Genomic DNA, 22,601 nt, shown 5'->3' with positions numbered 1-22,601 from the left:
ATGGCACGACGTCTTCTTGTCTACTCAGGTCGTAGATCAGCAAGAAATGTGTCGCGTTTGCGACTCCTGCTCCAGGAGTGGGTCCGATTGTCTGATTATTCGGCTACTACTGTACACTGTGGCCTCTGTAGTTCGGAACCGAGAGAGGGCATCCTACTGCTCGTGTGCTAGTTGGCTGGTTAGTTTCCTCGAAACACAAAGCATCAGTGGGCTCTAAAATTCTTACCCGCACATTAGACCCTTACAGCCATCAGTCACATAAGCCACATATGCGGTGCGCACCGATCATGAGGATGTGTTTCATTAGGATATCCACAACACTACTCTGGCTTTTCTCCCAGACCTAGCAAGTTTAATAGTACCTCTTTTGCCTTGTCTGGTTCAACACTGCCGTCCGGAGCTCTAATCACCATCTGTCCTACGAACCATCCTACCTTCTTCACCTGACCCTTCTCGGTGATGTCTCTCACCATGTCTGGTTTTCCTTCTAGCAGCGTCTGCGCTAACTTCGAGTACTCTTCTTGGCTTAGTGGTTGCAGTAGAAGGTTCTCTTGATGTACGACTTCTGTCGCACTGCGTGGGTCGCCCTCAAACTTGATGGCAAGCAGACGTTTTGCGGACGGCGATGTGACTTCTCTACGACGTACGTGTGAAATGACACTAGCAAGATAGTCGGCTGGAACTCGATCGGGATCCCAAGGTTCATCTTGAAAGAGAGAGCCAAGCTCCATCAGCACCCTTGAGAGAAGTCAGCGTGAATTATGACATCACAGTTGACGAACTTACCAGTTCCCGGTGATTTTTCCCAATGATGCCAACGAAACATCCTTCTCGATCTGCTCACTTTCTACTTGGCAGCGAACAACGTCCGCGAAATATTCCAAGCGTTCACCGTCGTCGAGAGAGAGGAATGTGATGGCGTCTTTCGTGGTGAGCCCGTAGGTGTTTGCGAGCAGATCAACAGTCACATCGGGGAGCTTTGGTAGGGTGTTTCGGAGGTGTTCAACAAGGTCCTGGAATGATTAACAGAACATTCACATTCATGTTGCAGGCAAAACTTACTTGTCCGATAAAGACAGGAGCAATATCAGGATCCGGCATGTAGCGGTAGTCAATCTCGCCTTCTTTGCCTCGAAGACGTTTGGTAGTTTTGCTTCCAAGAGTCCATCCACGTGTTTCGCCCTCAACAACACCGCCACTCTCAAGCAGGTCAATCTGTCGATCACGTTCAGCAATGATGGCATCTTCGACAGCCTTCGTGCTTGACAAGTTCTTGATCTCCGTCCGCTGGCCCAACCCAGTGACACCAGAGTATGAGTGGCTAGCTTCGGAAGACTCCCCTCCACGTTGACGGATGGATACGTTGACGTCGGCACGCAGCCCACCCAACTCCATGCCTGTTGTACAGGCATTGACAGCCTTGAGCGTGTTTTGTATCTTGCGAACGACGACGGCTGCAACTGTGGGATCGTGGATCTGAGGGAGGGTAATGATTTCGATCAGAGGATGCGAGACACGGTTGAAGTCGAGTAGGTGGGTCGAAGGAGGCTGCTGCACAGTCTTTGCGGTATCTTGCTCCATCTGGATCTGCTTGATGCCGATGTCGAAGGGCTCTGGCTGCGGGGCAGCACCAGGCGGAAAGTCATGGGGGTAGAGGGTGATTTTTCCATTCTTCGCGAAAGGCTCGTAGTACTGTGTGATCTGGTATCCAGCGGGCTGATCTTGGTAGAAGTAGTGCTTGCGGTCGAAACTGCTCTTGTGCTGAATCTCGCAATCGAAGGCTATAGCGGCGCGCAGGGCGGGGAGGAGGGTTTCCTTCTGGAAGTGAGGCTGTGTACCAGGAAATGCGACATCAAATAGAGAGACATGAGTGTTTGGTAATTCGCTAATCGAGGTCGCAGCACTGGAGAAAAGCTTCCTCGCGGTGTTGAGTTCGGCATGGACTTCAATTCCGACCGTCAGCTCCCACTTCTCTAGCCGTGCATCTTTGCCCTTTTTCGAAGACTTCGATGAGCCAGCAGAGGCGCTTTTGTCTTTCTTTTGTTGCTTTGCGGCGTCTTTCAGCAGCTTGCGAAAGGCGGTGCCATCTTGAGGCGGTGGTGGCTGCGTCTCAGTCTGGAGAGATCGTGTCGTGTGACGCGTTGGCAGGTGTAGAGCACCCAATTGAGACTGCCTGACTCGGCGCAGACATGAGTGACATATGTACGGCTGTTTCGAGGCTGTCGCAAGGGTATTGCGGGTAGTGCGGGCGAACATGGCGTGGAGTATGGCGAGCAGCAGTTCCGATGCCCTGCACTGTTGCGGACGGTCTGTGCTCACTTCCGAGTGGCCGTGGGTCAGCGACGAGCGACATCATCAACCCAGTACTTCAACGCCAGGACATGAATTCTCCTCCAGCGCCAGAATCTCTCGCGCCGTTTGTTCCAGTCGAGAATATTTCGACGCCGACCGAAAGGCCGTCGAGGTCGACGAGGTCTGCCATTATGGCCTCTGCGGCACCGCATTTACGACGACCGATTGATGCTAGCTCTAGATTACTTTGTCAAGTAACTTCTGGAGCTTTCTAATTGACCACTCAAGAAGAGCTTGCCTCTTCCCCGGCCTTCTTCGCTTAGCTCTCTCAAGATTGATAAGGTAGAGGTTAGATGCGACTGTGAATGGATTCTCATTCACCGATTGGGGAGAATCCGACTGATATGAATTTCTAACAGCGGCACGCGTCTCCGTCGCTGCACTTCCGGTGCTTGCATGTAAAGTCGTTGGCGCGTATATGTGGACGTAGCAGGTCACATTCTGAAAGAAGGTGTGCTCAGCCTCGTTAGGGCGAGGAACGTCGGAACTATCGACGTTTGCCATGCGACTGGCTTTGTCTATCTGTCTTCTTGCGCAAACGAGCCTTCAATCTCTTCAGACGAGTGCGACACCTTTGCCACGCCTCCTCTTCGCTAGCCTTATCGGAGGCGTGCCTGAATTGCCCAGGATGGACATACACTCCCGGCCAAAGGCTGAAGTCGGCCTCAGAGTGATGGCTTGTATCGTGAGAGAACCGCACGCTACGACTACTGCGAGCACTTGCCCCCATACGTGCAACCTTCAGGAGATCTTAGGTTAAACCTGCTGGTGGGTATGCGAATCAGGACGCAGCACAAGAGATCGGCTGGTGCCTCAGAACTTGCCCTTGACAATGTTTTCTGACACGGCTTTGACGCTGTTGAAGACTCTCCTTGCTTTTTCTTTCCTCTCTCTCTTCTTCTGCGCTCTAGCTTCTGCTTGCTGCTCTTGCGCCTGGATCTCTTCTGGTGTGCGAGTATTTGGCTGTGCTTGAGGACCTGAAGGACTTGAAGAACCTGCAGCGGCCGCTTGGGGTCCGGCGGCAAAGTCAGTATACGTAAAGTCACGTTCTGTTGAGTGATCCTGCCCCGAATTGGCACCACAGTCGCCTCCAGTTTCGCCTCCCGAGTCAGTTCGACAGTCTCCAGATGTCGTTCTGTGATCCCCTCCTGATGAAGTCCCACAGTCTGCCGTCGATGTCGTGCCGCAATCGCCTGAAGATGTCGTTCCACAATCTGCGGATACCGAGAAAGAATCCATTCAGAGCCTGGAAGATACAGTAGCGGAGCTCAAAGATGAAGCTTGAGCGTGAGCCACGTCACGGCCAACCGGATCTTCTCCCTCTTCTTGGTGGCTTCGTTACGTTTTGCTTTGACTGTTTTAGCGATCTCGGCTCGGGCTTCTCTTCGCTGTTGTTTCTTCTCCTGTCGTTCTTTCTCCTTGCGCTCACGTTCCGCTATCTCCTCAGGAGTCAAATTGTGATTGTTGACAGAAGATTGCGGGATGGTGGCTGTCCCCGAGTCTCCTGTTACGTAGTAGCTGCCGCTGTCTCCTGCGTGGTGGGAAGTATGCGATGTGCCTCCGTCTCCTGCGTGATGAGAGGCGTAACAATGAGAAGTACCTGAGTCTCCAAATGAGCTGCTGCCGCCACAATCGCCGGCGCTATAGCTACCAAAGTCTGCCATGAACTAACTTCAGGCCTAGAGGTGAAGTCTTAGCTTCAGCAAGGTTGCGTATAGACGAAGTTTGGCCTTCTTGCTAGTCGCGTCGGAGAGTTTGGCCTTGGTGTCGGCCCAAGCCTTGTATCGGGTTTCCCTTTCCTGTCGCTTCTTTTCTTCGCGCGCCTCTTGCTTCTTTTTCAGCGCCTCTTTTTGCTCTTCAGTGAGCTTGGGAGCTGGATGGTTCTGTCCGAAACCAGATAGTACAGGCGCAGATGTCGCACAAGAACTAGCCCCACAGGTTGTGGATGCGGAACAGGACATGGAAAAAGTGGTGTTGTCTACCACAGACGGAGGATGCTCAAAAGACCGGCTAACTTAGCGCGTAGCCCTTTCTTCAACTTCCGGCTTGCTTTCTTCTCAGCCTTGATTTCAAGGCGCCTGAGCTTGCGTTGTCTTCGCTCTTCGATGATTCTTCGTCTTTCGCGGGGTTCAAGTGGGTTGACAAGTGCCGGTCGGTAGCTCGAGAGTGTTCGGCCCTGTCCTTGGGTTGGAGCTGGGAGTGCAGCACAAGGCACAGCACTTGTTACAGAAGTAGCAGTCGTGCTCATAAACACACTCTAGTCTTCTGATCTAGGCGTGTCGATTCTCAGAATCTGCCGCTCAAGATTCTCTTCACCTTGAGGTGAAGTTTGTCTAACGTGCTTGGAGAAGATGAGATTCCGTTACGGGCCCAAGTCTTCCTTTGCGCCTTTCGAGAATGTGTCTTCTCGAACTTGCGGAGCCGCTGACGAGCAACGTGCAGTCTTTCGTGCGAAGTGAGTGGCCTGCCAGAGTACGAGTGTGTTCTGGGGTTGTGGCCTTGGTCGAAGATGGTGCGGCGTTTGTGGATGACACTTGGCCGGTATGAGTGAGTGCGGCGCCTGGGTCGAGTTGGGTTGTTGTAAGGTCGAACGTCAAATGGCATGTACCCAATCAGTGCAGTGATGCATAGATCGTAGTTATGGTCTAAAAGGGTGGTGATGTAGTTGTAGGGTACGAAATGATAAAGGTGATGTGTGGTGAGGGTTGTCTGCAGAGGCTGCACACCGTACAAATGCACTGATGTCGAATTCTAGGGCGGTGCAGTTGAGGTGGTGTGTGTGGTTCCAATGAGTAGTGTCCCGCAGCGGCAATGAGAATATGTTACGGAGTAACGCTGTGATACCAAATGATGCTTCGTTGAGGCTTGGTGATTGTGTGTAAAGGTATGTTGTGATGGGAATGTGATGGGGATGTTAGTTTTAGTCTCAGGCTGAACAAGAAAGGAAGTGCCTGTCGTAGCTACCTTACGACTGAGGTGCGCAGTTACGCTTGTAGGCTCTAATTGTACGTATTAGGACATGGGTACTGGCGGTTTCCAGGCCATATAGAATGAGCGTTGTACTGACGCAGAAGGTGCGATAAACAGGTACACAAATGTCCGAACAGCCAAACCACTACGCCGCCAACTAAAAGCAGCGATGGCCGAAGGCTTCACTGGAGAGAGTTCATTGTGAATTCCGGAAAGTCCACACTATATTGCTCTTGGATTAGGGGCATAAAGCAGAGGACAAGTTTTTAAGATTTCCGTTGCTTTACCCTGGAGGATATCGTCGTTCATTGTATGGTTTGACACTTATACACTTTGACATTGAACAGCGTTTTGTACAAGATTTCTGAGTATAATTTCCAGTATGAAAAACCTGATCTACTGTGAAGACTCTAAGAACTACATTCAAAAAACAAACCTGCGATCACCCATTAATCCCCAAAGCTCCTCCACCACAGCCTTCTGCTCCTCGGGCTTAGCATTGCGCACAGCGAAGTACAGACGACCCTCGAGCGTTGGATCCCAATCACCAGGGTTAGCACTCGCGACGATTCCGCCAGCCTCTTCTAGGATACACCACCCAGCGGCCACGTCCCAAGACCAAACTCCACCTTCCCAGAATGCATCGAGCATTCCGTGTGCAACATAGCAGAAGTCTAATGCTGCGGAGCCATTAGATCGTACCGACTTGCACATCGCGCCGCCTTCATCTTTGGACGTCAGAAGGGCGTTATGAATGGAAGTGCGTAGTGCCCAGTTAGGGCCCTTGCGCTGGTTACCCCACTCGACAGCCACCAAGCAGGAGTTGAGTGACGGCATTGGCTTCGGGTTCTGCTGGACAGGAAGCTTAATCGTGTTTCCTGTGGTAGGCCTTGTCAAGAATGCGCCCTGTCCTTTGACTGCGTGGTACATATCCCCACGAAAGGGATTGAACACGACACCGACGACAGGCTTCTTGTCGAGCGTTAATGCCAGAGAGATTGCGCAGTTGGGAACACCCTGTGTGAAGTTCAGGGTGCCGTCGATCGGGTCGACCACAAATGTTGGTGCGTCGGCCAGCTTGGTCCCAGCCTTGAATGTCTCTTCTCCGAGGAAGAAGAAGGAGGGGTAGGCCTCTTGAAGGCGCTTCTCGGCCATATCCTCAATCTGCTTGTCGAACACGGTGACGAGGTCAGACGTGTTGTTTTTGGTTTGGGGTGTCATGATGAGGGAGTACTCCGCAGCCACCATGATGTTACCTGCTTCCGTGGCAACGTCGATGAGCACACTTTCGATCTCCTTGAGGTCCTGGTGGGTGAGGCCGTACTTGACTAGGACGGCGTTGAAATCAGTGGGTAGAGCCGGCCTTGAGGTAGCACGAGAGCGTGTAGCCGTTGATAACAAGGCAGATAGTGTGCTTGTCAGCACTGGTCGTTTGTTCTGAGGAGCCATTGTGGTAGTTCGAGTAAGATTTTGAGTGCGGAATCTACTGATGGACTTGCTCGAAGAGTTTGCAAGTAGTGGGTGGGAGTTGAGTCGAGAGTCGTTGTTTAGTCCGGAAGAACTTATAAGGCCTGTAGTTATAGGCAGACCAGCATTTGCGTTGTGTTGCCTTGATACCGATCCACGAGTCACTCTGTGTTGTGACTTTACCTGTAATTTCTTTTTGTATATACCCAGTCCGAACTGCCAGCGACCTTGTGTGAAAATAGTTCGCAAGGTGAAAGGTTTCGAGATTGTTGCCTGCCGCGATAGTGTTATAGGCGACATCGAGTCAAACCTTTGGCGAAGTTGTACACTGTGAACAAGTCATTATTTCACAAAGCAAGCTGGCGTCGATGGCCACAAGCCATTTGTTTCCGGTAAGAAAGTCATGGGGTAGACGTTTGTAGGTAACAGTTTCTGTACATATGACTGTTTCCCTAGACTTAGCCTAGTGGGCCTACGTCTTTTTATCATGTCTCCGAGTAGGTCCGAGCAGAGACAGTTCACAATGCCCGCTAAGATTAGATAGTCTTATAGACACCCGAGGCCCGTGTCTCAGCCGATTTGTTCCGTTGTGCTCAGAGCTCTGGTAAGGCTCGACTCCGAAGCCATTGCTGTAAGTGAAGTGCGGGTACCTTTCTCTGTCCTTTGGGTGGAATCGTCGTAGACCACTACGTATGCGGTGAACGATGGAGTGGGGTAGTGAAAGTCAAGTTTGAGAGAAGCTCGATAGCTGGCGCACGTCCCTCAGCGGAACCTCATCTGCACCGGGAGATCTGCGGCCAGACAGATACGCAGCAATCTTGCTTCTAACGCGCCAAGACGTTGGCCATAAACATAGAAAGAGATAGATTTTGGCATGACAAGGGCGCTTACATAAGATTCACATGGTAAAGATAAGTTCTGTCACGTGTAACCATCATTGGCCTACCGGACGACGTCATAGCCAATAACGTACATCAACGTACACCAAGACAACAACGACCAAAAGATGCCACAGCCAAAATCTCTACCCAAAGACCGCTACGTCCGGCAACGCGCCGCGCGAGCAACCCGTCGAGACCTTGCCGCCCTGACACCATCAACGTCTCACCTTCAGCTCCAATCTCTATTCTTCGCCGTACTGCCAGCAGAAATCCGTTTCACAATCTACCAACACGTGCTGTCTCAACAACATGATCCCACCCGCCCTATCGACACCCATTCCATCTCACCACTATACCGCCCTCGACACACTCACCGCACCAAAATTGACTCAGCTCTGCTCCTAACATGCCGCCTCATCTATGTCGAAGCCCACCAAATCCCCCTGCGCAGTTCCACGCACCATTTCCGGTACTTAGGCAGTACATCATGGTTGTACAACGGAGACATCTGGCTCCACCACATAACTAAGCAGCGAGGCGCAGAACTGTACCATCTCCACGATAACCTCGTTGCGCTAAAAGCGTCCAACTTCAATAAGTTCCTCTTAGGCCATCTACGCTGGAGGAGGATTACTTGGACGATATGCGCCTACCTCCTTCCGCCTTTACTCGCCGAACTGAAGGAACGACAACGACTCGCAGAGACCATGGCGAGCTTGGTTCTGCCGAGTAGTTGCCAGGAGGTCAATCTTGAGTTTGAAACGAGGGAGGATTTATTGCCCGATTGGCCTGGGTTAGAGGATCAAATTGAGGCATGTAGGGCGTTGGGGTTACAGAAGGAGGACGGGTCAATTTTAGAGATTGATGATAGATATGGCCTGAAGTATACGTGGATGGGGAGTGGGCAGGCGAGGTGGGGGACGAGTGAAGATGCGGTCTGGAAGGAGAAGATGAGATATCATACTACGAGGCTGTGTTGGAGGGCGAGGGTGCCGAGGAGAGAGTATATGAGTTATGATTTTTTGGATTGTTTGGGTGTTGAGGGCGATAGGGACGGGGTGGTCGAGAAGGTGAAGACGTTGTGTGAGTAGTCAAGTGGGAATTTAGTACATTGGCACGAAGGACATTGGGAAATGTGATTGGCATCTCGCCGGAGACTTGCAATCTTCGTGGGTTCATATGATCTATTGCTTTCTGTCTGGTTCATCTTCTTCTGCCACGATTTCCCCCCTTCGAGTTGGACGTACAAGTACATTAAATGTCTTCTTCCTCACGCTATCAACTGCTCATATACGTATCAATGCGCAAATCTGCGTTCTGCCTCAACGACGGAAGCCATCCTCATATTGCTCGTGCTTGGCATTGCTGAACTACATTTAACGCTAGACAATAAACAACAGAGGCTCAAACTCTAAAAGATGGGAATGTATTCTTGAAACATAAAACGATAAAGACTGATCGCAAGACTAACCTTGAACGCGTTCGAAGTACTCTGTGGCGGAGGGCCATTGCACATATCTGGATAATCCATCGAGTTGCCGTGTTGATGTCGTCACTAACCACACTAGGTTTCAACCCAACACCCTTGGACCGTTCGATTTGCCCTTCTTCTGGACGCCGCGGGGAATGAACATGGCGGGAGATGCTACTACCGCGGGAGTACTGTTGTTGCCGTTGCCAGACTTGTTCTTGTTATCCTTGTTGTTCTTGTTCTTTCCTTGCTTGTGTCTGTCGTCCTTCTTTGTGACAGCCTTGACCTCCGATGTGGCGCGCTTGATGAGGACTGGGTGGCTGCCAATGTACTTGCCGTTCATCTCCTTGGCAGCGCGGAAGTAATCATCGGTATCTGAGAAGCTGACGAAGCCGTAACTGCGACTCTTGGTGGACTTCTTGTCTCGCACGACGCGGGCTTTGGATAAGGAGGGGTACTTTGCAAATGCTTTGAGGAGCGAGTCATCGGTGACTTCACCCGCGAGGTTACCGATGAACAGTCGTGGATGCAGCGGATTCCACTCAAGTAGAGTCTCGTCCTCCCACTGCTTTCCACCTCCCTCGCGGACGACGGTCTTGCGCTTGCCATCAGCTGTCGGTCCCGTTGCTTCGGCATCCTGAGGGGCTGATCCTTCCGGTCGAGCGCCTACAGTTGCGCTGCCGCTCTTCTTCGCGTTCGCATCGCCGGCATTGTATGCGCTGTTCCATTCGGCGATCCGAGCCTCTTCTTCGGGATCATAGGTGCCAGCAAACCCACGGTTCACGGTCGGCGCAGCTGTATATGAGGTCGTAGTAGGAGCACCCGTTGCATAGGCTGGGTACGAGTAGTTGTTGTAAGCATTGCTGGTCGGGTAAGCGGGTGCTTGGTAGGGGGCGCTCACTGGGGCTTGCGCATAGTTTGCTGGCGCAGCAAACGCCTGTGGAGGAGCATGAGCTGCCACAGAGCGCGGTGTAAAACCAGCAGACATAGGCGAGTTGCCTTGGGGGCGCGCGCCAGCATTGTTTGATCTCGAAGGCGGTGCCGAATATGTGCTAGGCGGCGGTCGCGCCGGAAGAGAGTGATGGGGCTGCATGGTGAAGTAGGAACTGCGCGTCAGTCCAGGTTAACCTTAGCGAGGTGATGACTTAACCAGCTACTGGTTGGGATGCGCTCTACTATCGCGAGCTGGACTGGATAGACTGGTGATAGGACGGTCGGATGACTAAGGTTGCGTCGCAATCTAGGGCTCGCAGATTTCGAAAGGGTGAATATCGGGAGCGCGGGCGCGGAAGGTGGCGGTGATACCGGTGAGTGAGGCGCAGTGTTTCCTTTTGGCTGTGTGGAAAATGCCTCTTGGAGGAACGCGTTCGTGTGAGGGAATAATACCGCCCAGGCAGTATTGCGCAGGTGATTCACTGAGACTGATGCTGACTACACGTCAAGGAACACAGGCGAGACTTTCCCGAAGTGTCTAGCAAGCGATGATGCAGGAGGGCGACGACCGGATCGGCGTTTGAAAGGGGCAGAGTGGGATGGCGGGCCGGTGTGCAAATTGAATTACCGTGGGGATGCGTCAGATGGGGCGTTGACGTTGGTGTTATTTGTTGAATCATGTCGCAGAAAGTGAGCCGCTTGGCTCCTCCGGCCCCGAATCACGTGTTGCCGGCATCTCGGCAGCCGCTGCACAACATGAGTCCACGCAAGGCACGACCTTGTCTACAACCATGAAGCTTCAGCAATATCAGAAAAACTCATCGCCGGACGTGCCTTTGACGTCGCCTCACTAATCACGACTATCAGGTAAGCATCGCCAGACTTCTCCGGCCACCACATCCCGGCCCTAGTCCGATGATCCCTGCACGCTGCCCCTCCATCCGTAATGCTGTGTTAAGGCTGAGGATGGAGGGGCTGGTGCACTTGAGAATTCGGGAGCTTCACAAGCAGCCGCATTTGACCGCGACACCGTTGGAGGTTTTGCGTGCATCCCTAGTCCGCAAGCCGTGAGCCACGTTTCTCGGGCTGTGGTAACTGCAGTCGTGTTTGCAGCCATTGGCATTGCCTACCACATGCGCAAACCCACCCGTGTCCAGGCCGCGCCTAACAAGGCGGCTTTCTAATCATGCAATGTTCAGCAATCATGTCCGGAGCACAGCAAACGTTTTACAAGACGGAATTGGCAACAGTGGCTTGTGTCACAATAGCCTTACCGCCGCGGCCGAAGCTATTCTCCGTCAACTGAGTGATGCTGGGATGTGTGGGACGTGCAGCCAACTGATGCAATAGTAGTGTGCCCCGCTTGTTTCCAAAGTCTGCCGGCGACTACATTATCTCGACAAGACCCCCACCAGTCTTCTTCTCTCTTCTCTTGACCATCACCAGCTTTATAAGCCTCAATTGCCCTCTCGTGTTGCACGCCCGGTCGCTGCAACTCTACCCCGCCACAACTTTCTCATCCAAACACCTATACCCACACGAGAACAGCAATCATGTCTTCTGAGCCTGTCGGAGATTTCGGCCTCATCGGCTTGGCCGTAAGTAATCCCTAATCCGGTCGCGTTCACGAACGATGCGGTATCAAGTGCATGTCTTCACGTCTTCTTGTCGGCCATTGGAGGAATGGCCCAAATTATCCGGAGACATTCACCTCCAACTCATTGAGAAAGAAGCCATGCTGACCATGTACGTAGGTCATGGGCCAGAACTTGATCCTCAACGCGTAAGTCACGACCCACATCAAAATCACATCAGACTAGTACTAACAAAAGGCAGTGCTGATCACGGCTTCACCGTTGTCGCCTTCAACCGAACGTAAGCGCTTCGATACACCGCGCCAGGAACATACACTGACAGGCAGATAGCGTTGCCAAGGTCGACCGTTTCTTGAACGATGGTAAGGCTCATCCGTGAATCGCTACGGACATCTCTAACAAATAACAGAGGCCAAGGGCAAGTCCATCGTTGGCGCCCACTCCATCAAGGAGTTCGTCTCCAAGCTCAAGAAGCCCCGCCGCATGATGATGCTCGTCATGGCTGGTAAGCCCGTCGACGACTTCATCGAGCTCCTCCTCGAGGGAGGCGCCGAGGAGGGCGACATCATCATCGACGGTGGTAACTCCCACTACCCCGACACCAACCGCCGCACAAACTACCTCAAGTCCAAGGGTATCCGATTCGTCGGAACTGGTGTCTCTGGAGGAGAGGAGGGTGCCCGTTACGGTCCCTCCATCATGCCCGGTGGTAACGAGGAGGCCTGGCCATACATCAAGGTACGAATCCACGAAACGCGTATAGGGCATATCTGACAATTCTTCAGGACGTCCTCCAGTCCATCTCCGCAAAGTCCGACGGCGAGGCCTGCTGCCAATGGGTCGGTGACGAGGGTGCCGGTCACTACGTCAAGATGGTTCACAACGGTATTGAGTACGGTGACATGCAGTTGATCTGCGAGGTGAGACGAGCTGGTTGTACCGAGAAAGGAACACGACTGACAAAATCAGGCCTACGACATCATGAAGCGCGGTCTCGGTATGAGCAACAAGGAGATCGGCGACGTTTTCACAGAGTGGAACAAGGGCGTTCTCGACTCATTCCTGATCGAGATTACCCGCGACATCATGTACAAGAACGACGACGATGGTGTTGCCATTGTTGAGAAGATCATGGACTCTGCTGGTCAAAAGGGTACCGGAAAGTGGACCGCCATCAACGCGCTCGACCTTGGTATGCCCGTTACCCTGATCGGAGAGGCTGTCTTCGCCCGTTGCCTGAGTTCGCTCAAGCAGGAGCGTGGCCGTGCTTCCGGTCTTTTGGACGGCCCTACCCCCAGCTTCTCTGGTGACCGCAAGGCCTTCATCGACAACCTGGAGCAGGCTCTTTACGCATCCAAGATCATCTCCTACGCTCAGGGTTTCATGCTGATCCAGAACGCCGCCAAGGAGTACAAGTGGAAGCTGAACAAGCCAGAGATTGCCCTCATGTGGCGCGGTGGATGCATTATCCGCTCCGTTTTCTTGAAGGAGATCACCAAGGCTTACCGCCAGAACCCCGAGCTCGAGAACTTGCTATTCGACGACTTCTTCAGCAAGGCTATTCACAAGGCTCAGGCCGGATGGAGAGACACCGTCTCCAAGGGTGCCCTCTGGGGTATTCCCACCCCTGCTTTCAGCACCGCTCTGAGCTTCTACGACGGATACCGCGCCAAGGACCTCCCCGCCAACCTGTTGCAGGCGCAGCGTGACTACTTCGGTGCCCACACCTTCAGGATCAAGCCCGAGTTCGCCAACGAGACCTACAAGGAGGGCCAGGACATCCACGTCAACTGGACCGGAAGGGGTGGAAACATCTCCGCTTCTACCTACAATGCTTAAAAAGGGATATCCATTGTTTGTTGGAGGGGAACAGAAGGTCGCCCCGTGTTCATGTTTGATATTGAGCATGAGGAGTGTGATACCTCAAATCTAGAATGAATATAATGATTCGCATGTCCAATGTTTGCAGACATCTGGTGAATGTTTGAAGCTTGGCTTGACCGCTGTGTTGTTACTCGAGTCGGCTAGCCTATTCCGGTATTGATCATCGGGTAACTCTGGGTAGACCCTTGAGTATCCACCCCACTATGAAGTGAACATTGTTACGAGGTCGCACGCGCATCGGCTTTCCAGCGATTAGAAAACAGTCGGGACGGAAAGCGTGTCCAGAGGCATACACAGTATAATTGGTCCAACAGCAAGCGCCCTGCGTCAAGGCTTGGCATCGCGACCACGGAAAGTTGCAGCGCATCACGACAACATCAACCCATCCGCCCCGAGCTACGATAGCTCCGCCACACTCGCGCTGCCCTCCCACCCGGTTGCGCGTGTGTTGTCGCGTTTTCATTTCTTTCATTCCTTTGGATTGTATATTCACTGCTTGTATGAGTCTCTGGCGTTAGGTCCTCGAGAGTACATCTGGGCAATATTTGGGTGCTGACGAAACATCTGTAGCGGAGCAACGAGCCAGCCTCCGCTGCCCGTAATATACAGTCGCCTAGACGAGAGACGGGAGATACAAGAGCAGGATTACCATGGCGGACAACAAGCGCAACAGCGTTGCGGGTAAGGTCGCGACGCCGAACCTCAAAGCCGGCACGAGCTCGGGCAAAGATGTCATTGGCGCAGACTCCGACCTATACAAGGCTGTTGGGTCACGGTACGTTTTGCTCACTTTGAGATATCTTGGTATTGGAGCATCAGCTGACGCACCCCAGCATCAAAGTAACATGTGCCCCTGGCAAGAACGTCCTCGAGGGCACTCTCTTCACAGCTTGCAACCTCACCCACGCCATAGCCATCAACACCGCCCCTGCCCCGCCGAACCCCTCCGCCTCCATCTTCAGCCAGCCTGGCGACTACCACATCATCCCATTCGCACACATTGAATCTTTCGAGATCATTGGCACAGGAGAGCGGGCATCTGAGTCCGCACCGGGTTTTGATGGAGCGCTCCCCAGCATCTCCAAGGTAGATCTAGCCGCGCTACAAGCCCGCGAAGACCAGACTATCCGCGAGATGAAGAAGAAGGACATGCAGAAGGGCAAGGGAGTTAGTCCCGAAGCACAGGAGCTGTTCGATGCTATATCAAGAACGTGAGTCGTAGCAGAACATACAGGCACAAGGCATCTGAACTGACGCGCGTAAAACAGTCTACCGACCCGATGGGCAGACACACAGATCGTCGTTAGCGACTCCGTTCTTATTCAAGCCCCGTACACGCTCGACAACATCAAGGCACCCAGCGATAAGCAGCAGGCGGAAAACCACGTCCGTAAGGTTGTCGAACGCTTCTACCAGCGTAAGAAGGGTGCGGCATCGGGAGGAGCGGCTCGCGCGCCAGTTGCTGTGCCTAACGCCCCTAGAAAGGGAGGTTAAACCTCAGTCAACTCAGGTCTTGCGTTAGGAGCGGATTAGTGTAGACCTCACATGCAGAGGCCATGTCACTGGTTGGGACCTTGGTCTTGTTGGGCATAGACATGTCGCTCACGAGAGACGTATGCAATGATGGTCGCAGTCATGCACTTTACGGGACACGCTTAACCATGGGCATACTATACAGCATTGTATTTCATGCAGCAAGCTCAGCAGCGTAACCATGTAGTAGGCATATCACAATTTCACGAAACGTCCAAAAGCCATGGCTGATGTTGTGCCGTGTGACGTAATCTGGGACGAGTTATAGAAGGGGCACTCTAAGCGTGCTACCGGCCCGACTCTTCGAATGCCCGTTCACTTCTTAGTTCCATCAATATGTTTGTTACGTCTCACCATTCGTCGCGCGAGTTGCGCTGAGAAGCCTCAAGTTGAGGCTGTGTATGCGATGAGGCTTACCCCGCGCGTCACGTTGTGGATCGGGGCGGTGCACGAATAGGAGGCTGTATCTCAACGCCTCTTTATCAGCCTGAAGGGCCACATCCTCATGGCGCTTGGGATAGTCTTCCTTACACCTCACGAATGGGAACTTGTCTTGTTGTGTATTTGCCCTATGAATCACAGAAGATAGCTCATCAATCACCCCACCGCATACAAGGGAGAAATTGAAGAAGTACGCTAAAGCTTTCTACTGCTCTACAGCCTAAAACAGCACTAATGTAATTATTATTTGTGTAGAAGTTGAGGTCTAAAGGCTATATTGACTTAGAATATCTAGTATTATTCTAGAATGTACTGTTGTAGATTGCAGTAGGGAAGACTAGTTACTCCCGGTCATTGACGGGCTGCGAAGCCAAGCTCGCCTGTGCATACCAGACCAGCCTTTGTGCTTTACCGGCTTTCATATGGATCCCTTGAATATCACGACAGCTGTGGTAAGTGTTGCGAAGTGGAAGGTCTCCATCAAAGCAGCAGTGCCTAGCTGACGAGACCCTTAGCTTCGGATCACGACGACCTGCGTTGTAGCTGCCAAAGAGCTCAACGAAATTCGTACCGCGTGGAAACGTGCGCCCGTTACTGTGTCCTCACTCTGTTCGCAGCTTAAACTCACGGGTGCCTCGCTGTCGCAGATCCAGTCGCTACTTCTGAGTGACACAGATGTCCTGCAGGAGAAGCCGACATTGATCGAGACGTTGGACACGACTCTGACAAGCTGTCTAGTGCTTTCAACATGGCTTGAGAAGTACATGCTGAAGATCACAAAAGGTGTCCTTGATACATCCAGGCTAAATTGGAAAGCAAAGTTCAAGACCCTTTGGAATGATGATGAAGTCAAAGAGCTCCAAAGGCAGCTGCATGAACAGCATACTGCCATCAGCGCACTGATTGGGCTACTACAAATGTGAGTGAAGACCATGTTGCAATACAGCGTAAAAGATCACGAACGGGTGGCTAATCGTCGTAGGGATTCATTGACCGAGATGAAGAAGCTTATCCAAAAGCATGGCAAAATGCTTCAAAGAATTGCGAATGACACTCAACGCATGCGAGAAGCTCATTCGATAGAAGCGGCGGAATCCATATTGGGTACCGATGACTCGAGCAGTATCTTCAGCAAGCTCCCGATCCGTACTGATATCAGTGACCATCATTCCGGAAGTCTTTTCGAATCCGAGGTCCTAAGATCGAAGGTGTATTCGAAGGCACTGAACAACACTATGGAACAGACAGCAAGTATCGAACCCGACGATATGAACACCGTCGCTGACGATGGCATGACTATGTACAACGATGATTCAGATTGTACTATAGACTCGCCAATTACTAAGGAAGATCCAAATTTTGCTCTGATAGCCGGGACCCCTAGATTTGCTCCTTTGCGTGGTTCGTTCACAAGCGCGATCCGCTATCTCCGTGTTGGGAAAGCCGTAGCTTGCAGCTTGGAAGACTACACTGCTCAAAGCCCCGAGGAGCTGAGCCTCAAACGTAGAGATGATGTCGTCGTATTACGGAAATTGGATGAGTGGCGATATTTGGGTGATAACTATAAAACTAACGTACAAAGAACTGGCACAGTCGATCGTAGAAGAGTCGAAATGCGGTACCGCTTAAACGTACCCCTGCAGATCAAAGCCAGCAGGAACTCCGGATGTGATAGTGATCAGGAACATTACTCTTACTATCTTAAAGGGGATGCACTAGAGATCAAGGCAAGCGCCAGGAATCTACATCATTGCAACAGTTCTGACAATGGCAGACCATACTTCATAGTGTAGCTTGGTTGGCAACACCGAGCTCATTAAGATCACGAAAGTTCAGCCTGACCAAGGATGGGCTGATCATGGTTGATGCCGTTGAACTAGATAATATCACAGGCAAGCATGTAGATGCTATCCTAGACTTCTCGGCTTGTTCTGATCTTCGTCTTGTTGGGTTATCATCGACACAACGACAACGACGCATAGAAGAGATCATTCGGGAAGAATATCCAGAAGTTCCCTGGAGCATTCTGGCAGATTGCAGGACGTTTAAGGAACTACAAGTATGCGCACGGTTGTTGAGAAAAGTTGGGTACGCCAAGTTAGGAACAGCGTAGGAGGCACTGGAATCCCTAAATAATTATGGACCGAGACGAGTACTCTGTATGAAAAGATGATTGAGTTGAGCTAAAGTAGTACTTGGACAACATACGTGAGATATGTGTAGTCATGTAATCCTTCACTCCAATAGTCGATTCTGGTGGACATTTGCTGGCATTATGAGTTATTGTTAGTCCTATAAGTGAACTCAGACATGCGTAAAGATGTAGGAAAGAAAAATGGAAATGCCTACGTGGTTGGGAGTAATTGCCATCTAGCACATCGTGATAACTGAATGTACACTAAACTACGTCACAGATCTCGTCACAGACCTCATCATAGACCATTACTGTCACCAAGTATCAGCCCTCACTCGCACCCCAAAGTAGTGCCGACAGCCTCATTCGTCCCAGATCAACCCTACTCTGAATTGTAAGGCACCCACTCTTCTCAAACCTGGAATTGTAGTAGATCTTGTGACTGTCCAGCATATCAACAAAAGCGCCTGTTGCAGGTTCATAGCCTGTTCCCGCAACCACTAAGTTCTGACATCGAGGGCTCATGGCCCAACCGAAAGGTGGATCGTCGAAGCCCTTGAAATTGGGTCCAGTGACGTAGCAGCTTCGCTGGCGTACGGAGGCTTCCTTGTTCTTGAGACCATGGCCTCTGGCAGTTGAGATGACGAGCCCGAGCATGCAGTCATCCAGCTTCTTGACAATGATAAACGGATAGACCTTGATGCTCACCTTGCCATACTCGGATGGTATGGTCTTGTTGATCGAATTGCTTAGGGCCATGCGTGGTAGCGGCGCCCAGCCGATATCGCCGACACTGATGGTCTTGGGGTCGACGTTGCGAACAGACTTATACCGATTCTGTACGATAGGACGTGGAATGGTAGAAGGCGATTCTTCGAATCGAGGCAGATCAGATGCGGTATCCGTCTCCGAGGTCTTCGCCTTGCTGGCGGGCGGTGGCGATCCCTCATTATCCACTCCCTCCTGAGCAGTCCTCTTCCTCTTCACTCCTACCTCGGCATGCTCTATCGCTTTGTTCCATTCTACCACATATGTTTCGAAATTCTGAACGCATCTCTTGAGCTTTGCCGAGATTCCCTCCAGCTCCGCCTCTTTATCTGCTAGATCTTTGGACGTCGCTCCATCCCACCTCATCTTGCTGTACTGTGGGAACAGTGACCTCATCCGTTCTTGCTCGAGCTCGATCGCGAGAGCCTCGTTCGCAATCATGCCCCGAAGGTGTTTCATATTTTCGGAGACTACAGCAGGCCATATTGGCGATATAGGCTTGTAATCATGATGCGAGGTGTCGCCGAGGAAGTCCATGCTGACTATGTGGGTTGGTGTAGTAAAGGTGAAACGAGAAAACGATGTATAAGGCAGAGACACTTTTCAGCGACAAGTAACGGGAGAGTTTTGCTGTTGTGACTGTCATTAGAAAGTCTGGAAAATGGTATAAAATAGATTTTCAGTCGCGCAGAGTGCAAACGCAGCGTTGCCTGGGCGATGAGTGGTGAACGATGTGAGCCGCACCTTGACCGCTTCACGAACATAGAACGTGCGTTATATACAAAAACAAGACAATGAACGTGTATTAATGATACTTGATTACCCAGGTGAGCCTTGTTAAGTATCTCTTGCATGCTTGCTCCGACAGTCTCACGTGAGATTGGAGTGAGCGTGAAGGCTATTGAATGACTGACTGACATTTGAACACGAGGCCCACTTGGGGGGACATCATCAGACTTAATCACACTAGGTAGACAGTACTGGAAACGTCGATGCTCAGGTACAGCGTACACTGACATTTGCGAATCGCATACTGAGAGGCACCCCGTTGGTCTCGATGCAACGTGTGAAGTTCGTACGTGTCCACTCAGATTGATTCATATCATCCATTACCTGATGTCTTCATGTACATTTGCTCTAGTTTGTATGGTTCTTCTCATGCTTACGCCACCATCTAGGCTGCCTTGCACCATTTTTGATACCATCGTCCTAGCCACTGCCAAAAGTTGGGTATACTTCCCAGTTTTCCAGCTCCGGATGCTGCGAGCATCGCTGAGAGTCTCATCCTTTGAAGAAAAAGAACGTCTTCCATAATCAGATACCCTTTCTTCTGGAACCTTGTGTCATAGGGTATCATGATTACATTCAGCATGTCAACGTAAGCGCCCGCGGCCGGGCTATATTCGCTGGAACCCTTGACCCGAAGCATCTTTCTAGGAAATAATTCTTGGCCCCAGTCAGAAAAGGTAGGGTTCCGTGATGTTTCATTGACGAGGAGAGCACTTCGGCTTTTCACAGCATCGCACTTCAGGCGCAAGCCATTTCCGTTTGATGTGGAGATGACAAGACCTAGCATGCAATCCTCCAACGTTTCCACGATGATGAGTGGGTATGATTTAGCGCAGATGTAGCCGAACTCGGTATAGATGTCGAATGAAGATTTAGATACAGAGGGGCGTAGAATGGGAAACCAGCCGATGTCGCCAACAACAAATTTTGTTCGCTCTACGTTCTTCACGTTGGCGAATTGCTTTCTTGTCGCGCACAGCGTAATACTCGAGAGCGTTTTGTCCCCTTTGGTGATAGCAGTCGTGCTTTTTGGGACAGTTGCTACGACATTTGAAGCCTTACGGGCTTTGATATCCTTCGCGGCGGCTTTAACTTCAGGCGGTCTATCTGCGACCGCAACCTGAACAGAGGCGATTTTGATGGGCTCGACGGTAGCTATGCCACACGCAGTAGTGGCTGGAGTGGGTGCAGACAAAGGGGTAGCAGCGATGGCTGTGGCTGCAGGTGAAAGAGACCGTGTACTGATCCTAGGCATCTCGACGTCACTCTTAGCCGCACGGTTCGCCGCGTTTGTCGCTGCCCACACTTTCAAATGAAGGGACATGATCCAGGACTCATGCTCCCGCATTGTGTCTCCACACTCCTTGATGATGCTCTTGATGTCCTGTATCTCTTCGGCATCTTTCACAGCATCTATGAACTTGACAGGCTCGGTTTGCCTTCGTTCCTTCGATCTGATGTTTCGAATCTCTTGCTCTAAGACAGCGCGATTGACAGTGAGTTGGAAGAGTGAGAGATGGATAGTGGTAACATTCTCAAAGGCTTTTACTTCAGTGGACGTGAATCGTGATAGTTCTGAGATTGAGATTGCCGGTACGTGATAGTATATGGGTAGATGTTTCATGGGAGACATCACCACCATGTTCGTGTATCGTTTTTGATTGGCCTTGAGCGTTGCCTGCAAGATCTGCTGTTTGGCTTTGATGATTGACGTACACTTATTTTCGATCGTGTTGCTTGGTCGCGCGATTATCTGTTCGTATACCGCAAGTTTGGTCATCTGCCTCTTGATTCTGGATCTTATATCTATGAGCGGTCCGTTCCTTCCAGGTCCCGCCATACTGCTGTGAATGCCAACGATCTTTGTGCAGGGATATTATGATGTGAGTTTTTGTTTCCAAGTAACCGCGACGATCTATCGGCGTACGTGGAAACGATGAAATACGATGGTAAGCGAGACTCCGGGAGGGCATTGGCGTAAAAAGCTCAAGTAAAAATAATCTAGAGATGGCCGCTCAGTGTGCGAGAATCTACGTGCAAACGCTCTCCTCGCTTCTCTAAGTCGCTTTCACCTCCGCGAGAGGTGGCCGCAACTCCACCGCTTTTTGACGCACACAACTCAATAACGAAGAGAGCAGCTATCAACAAATCAAAAGCTCTCGTAACTTAAGCTGCTGCCGCCATGAGTCCAACAACAAAACGAGTAGGTTCGTTAGCTACTCTCAAATTATTGCTGCTCTTACTCTCACCAAGTCTCCCTCTTCTCCAAATCCTCCTCCACACCTACAAACACCCTTCAATCGCCTTCCTAATCTCCTTCGGCTTCGCGCCCGTAACCCCCTGCATGATATCCCCATCCTTGAACACACTAAACGTCGGCATAGACCTCACCCCCAACTCCTGCGCAATATCCTCACACTCTTCAACATCATACGTGTAGAACTTGACATTTGGGTACTCAGTCACCATCTTAGCGACTTCAGGCGCAATGATGTGGCAGTTTTTGCACCAAGTTGCTGTGCCTTCGAGGATTGTGACGCCTTCGTACATTACGGCGCGGAGATACTCGGCTTTGGAGTGGAGGGTGGGTATCTCTGGGTGATCTGAGGACATGGTGATAGTGATGATGTGTGGCTTTGCAGGATATCGATGGGCGACGAGATCGTGGTTGCTTCTCTTTGTAATCGTACTTCGAAGTCGGGGGAGATTGGATGGCTGGGGTGGAGGTGTGGGGAACGAAACAACAGGGTTGATGACGTCATCGCTTGGAGCCACAAGAACACCATGCCAGATGCATCGTCAACGCGATCATTGCTTAAGGTCTTCTTGCATCTCAACGAAATCTCAGTAGAGTCTTCATGGGAAGTCACATACGAACGGAACGACGTGGCTATACTGATTCCACTGACACGGCACTTGTAGAGCATTTGCCCAGAGGCAGTAAATAAGTGTTGAAAGACATTATATTCATCTCATATGGTATCATAAATGCATTCCTCCTTGTTTGAGCATCTTCACCCCTTACTCGCCCTTACCCTGCTTTCCGTAGAAAGCATCCTCACCACCGAGCGCCTTGAGCGCCTCCGCAGACTTCTTCTTGGACTCCTCACTAGTGTCTAGCCACACGTTAGTTTTCTTTTTCTATAGTGATGCCATCATATATAACCAAGAAGAAACATACTGGGGTTGCTCAAGTTGGCCTTGTGTCCCGAAGCCTTGTTGCTAATGTCCTCGGTGGTGTTGTTGATGTTCTGATCCGCCTCGCTGAGACCGGGGGCGGTGATGCCCTGGTGAGAGACTCCTTGTCCAGACATGTTGATGCGGAAGTGATGTGTACTTTGGTTTGTTTGGGGTGGTGAAGAAGTTGAGATTAATGGTATAGA

The 22,601-nt window shown here is 51.3% G+C and overlaps 9 protein-coding genes across 9 annotated transcripts; 3 read left to right on the top strand and 6 right to left on the bottom strand.

Annotated features, from left to right (window-relative positions):
• Positions 1 to 320: 320 nt before the first annotated feature.
• Positions 321 to 2,256, bottom strand: GT037_011236 (uncharacterized protein; the record flags this gene model as incomplete). The annotated part of the gene is made up of 3 exons (XM_038936283.1): positions 321 to 738; positions 787 to 1,013; positions 1,063 to 2,256. 3 exons carry the CDS (start codon positions 2,254 to 2,256, stop codon positions 321 to 323), a joined length of 1,839 nt encoding a protein of 612 aa, XP_038781052.1.
• Positions 2,257 to 3,165: 909 nt separating this feature from the next.
• GT037_011235 (uncharacterized protein) lies at positions 3,166 to 3,591 on the bottom strand (the record flags this gene model as incomplete). Its single annotated transcript, XM_038936282.1, has 1 exon — positions 3,166 to 3,591. One exon carries the CDS (start codon positions 3,589 to 3,591, stop codon positions 3,166 to 3,168), a length of 426 nt encoding a protein of 141 aa, XP_038781051.1.
• Positions 3,592 to 3,620: 29 nt separating this feature from the next.
• On the bottom strand, positions 3,621 to 6,771 carry GT037_011234 (inositol monophosphatase 1 (inositol-1(or 4)-monophosphatase 1); the record flags this gene model as incomplete). The annotated part of the gene is made up of 3 exons (XM_038936281.1): positions 3,621 to 3,883; positions 4,073 to 4,278; positions 5,759 to 6,771. 3 exons carry the CDS (start codon positions 6,769 to 6,771, stop codon positions 3,621 to 3,623), a joined length of 1,482 nt encoding a protein of 493 aa, XP_038781050.1.
• A 2,470-nt stretch (positions 6,772 to 9,241) lies between these two features.
• Positions 9,242 to 10,234, bottom strand: GT037_011233 (rna-binding domain-containing protein; the record flags this gene model as incomplete). Its single annotated transcript, XM_038936280.1, has 1 exon — positions 9,242 to 10,234. One exon carries the CDS (start codon positions 10,232 to 10,234, stop codon positions 9,242 to 9,244), a length of 993 nt encoding a protein of 330 aa, XP_038781049.1.
• Positions 10,235 to 11,627: 1,393 nt separating this feature from the next.
• On the top strand, positions 11,628 to 13,508 carry GT037_011232 (decarboxylating 6-phosphogluconate dehydrogenase; the record flags this gene model as incomplete). Its single annotated transcript, XM_038936279.1, has 7 exons — positions 11,628 to 11,672; positions 11,829 to 11,857; positions 11,911 to 11,949; positions 12,000 to 12,031; positions 12,079 to 12,407; positions 12,455 to 12,589; positions 12,639 to 13,508. 7 exons carry the CDS (start codon positions 11,628 to 11,630, stop codon positions 13,506 to 13,508), a joined length of 1,479 nt encoding a protein of 492 aa, XP_038781048.1.
• A 695-nt stretch (positions 13,509 to 14,203) lies between these two features.
• On the top strand, positions 14,204 to 15,047 carry GT037_011231 (uncharacterized protein; the record flags this gene model as incomplete). Its single annotated transcript, XM_038936278.1, has 3 exons — positions 14,204 to 14,328; positions 14,387 to 14,764; positions 14,822 to 15,047. 3 exons carry the CDS (start codon positions 14,204 to 14,206, stop codon positions 15,045 to 15,047), a joined length of 729 nt encoding a protein of 242 aa, XP_038781047.1.
• Positions 15,048 to 15,949: 902 nt separating this feature from the next.
• On the top strand, positions 15,950 to 17,320 carry GT037_011230 (uncharacterized protein; the record flags this gene model as incomplete). Its single annotated transcript, XM_038936277.1, has 3 exons — positions 15,950 to 15,979; positions 16,043 to 16,446; positions 16,510 to 17,320. 3 exons carry the CDS (start codon positions 15,950 to 15,952, stop codon positions 17,318 to 17,320), a joined length of 1,245 nt encoding a protein of 414 aa, XP_038781046.1.
• A 665-nt stretch (positions 17,321 to 17,985) lies between these two features.
• Positions 17,986 to 21,831, bottom strand: GT037_011229 (thioredoxin-like protein; the record flags this gene model as incomplete). The annotated part of the gene is made up of 3 exons (XM_038936276.1): positions 17,986 to 18,967; positions 19,752 to 21,011; positions 21,506 to 21,831. The coding sequence occupies 3 exons, from the start codon at positions 21,829 to 21,831 to the stop codon at positions 17,986 to 17,988; spliced, it is 2,568 nt and encodes an 855-aa protein (XP_038781045.1).
• A 408-nt stretch (positions 21,832 to 22,239) lies between these two features.
• On the bottom strand, positions 22,240 to 22,532 carry GT037_011228 (uncharacterized protein; the record flags this gene model as incomplete). Its single annotated transcript, XM_038936275.1, has 2 exons — positions 22,240 to 22,334; positions 22,400 to 22,532. The coding sequence occupies 2 exons, from the start codon at positions 22,530 to 22,532 to the stop codon at positions 22,240 to 22,242; spliced, it is 228 nt and encodes a 75-aa protein (XP_038781044.1).
• Between the last annotated feature and the right edge of the window lie 69 nt (positions 22,533 to 22,601).

Source organism: Alternaria burnsii (genome assembly GCF_013036055.1).
Source record: "Alternaria burnsii strain CBS107.38 chromosome Unknown 710, whole genome shotgun sequence".
In the NCBI taxonomy this organism is placed as follows: Eukaryota; Fungi; Ascomycota; class Dothideomycetes; order Pleosporales; family Pleosporaceae; genus Alternaria; species Alternaria burnsii.
This window is presented reverse-complemented; position numbering and strand designations above follow the sequence as displayed.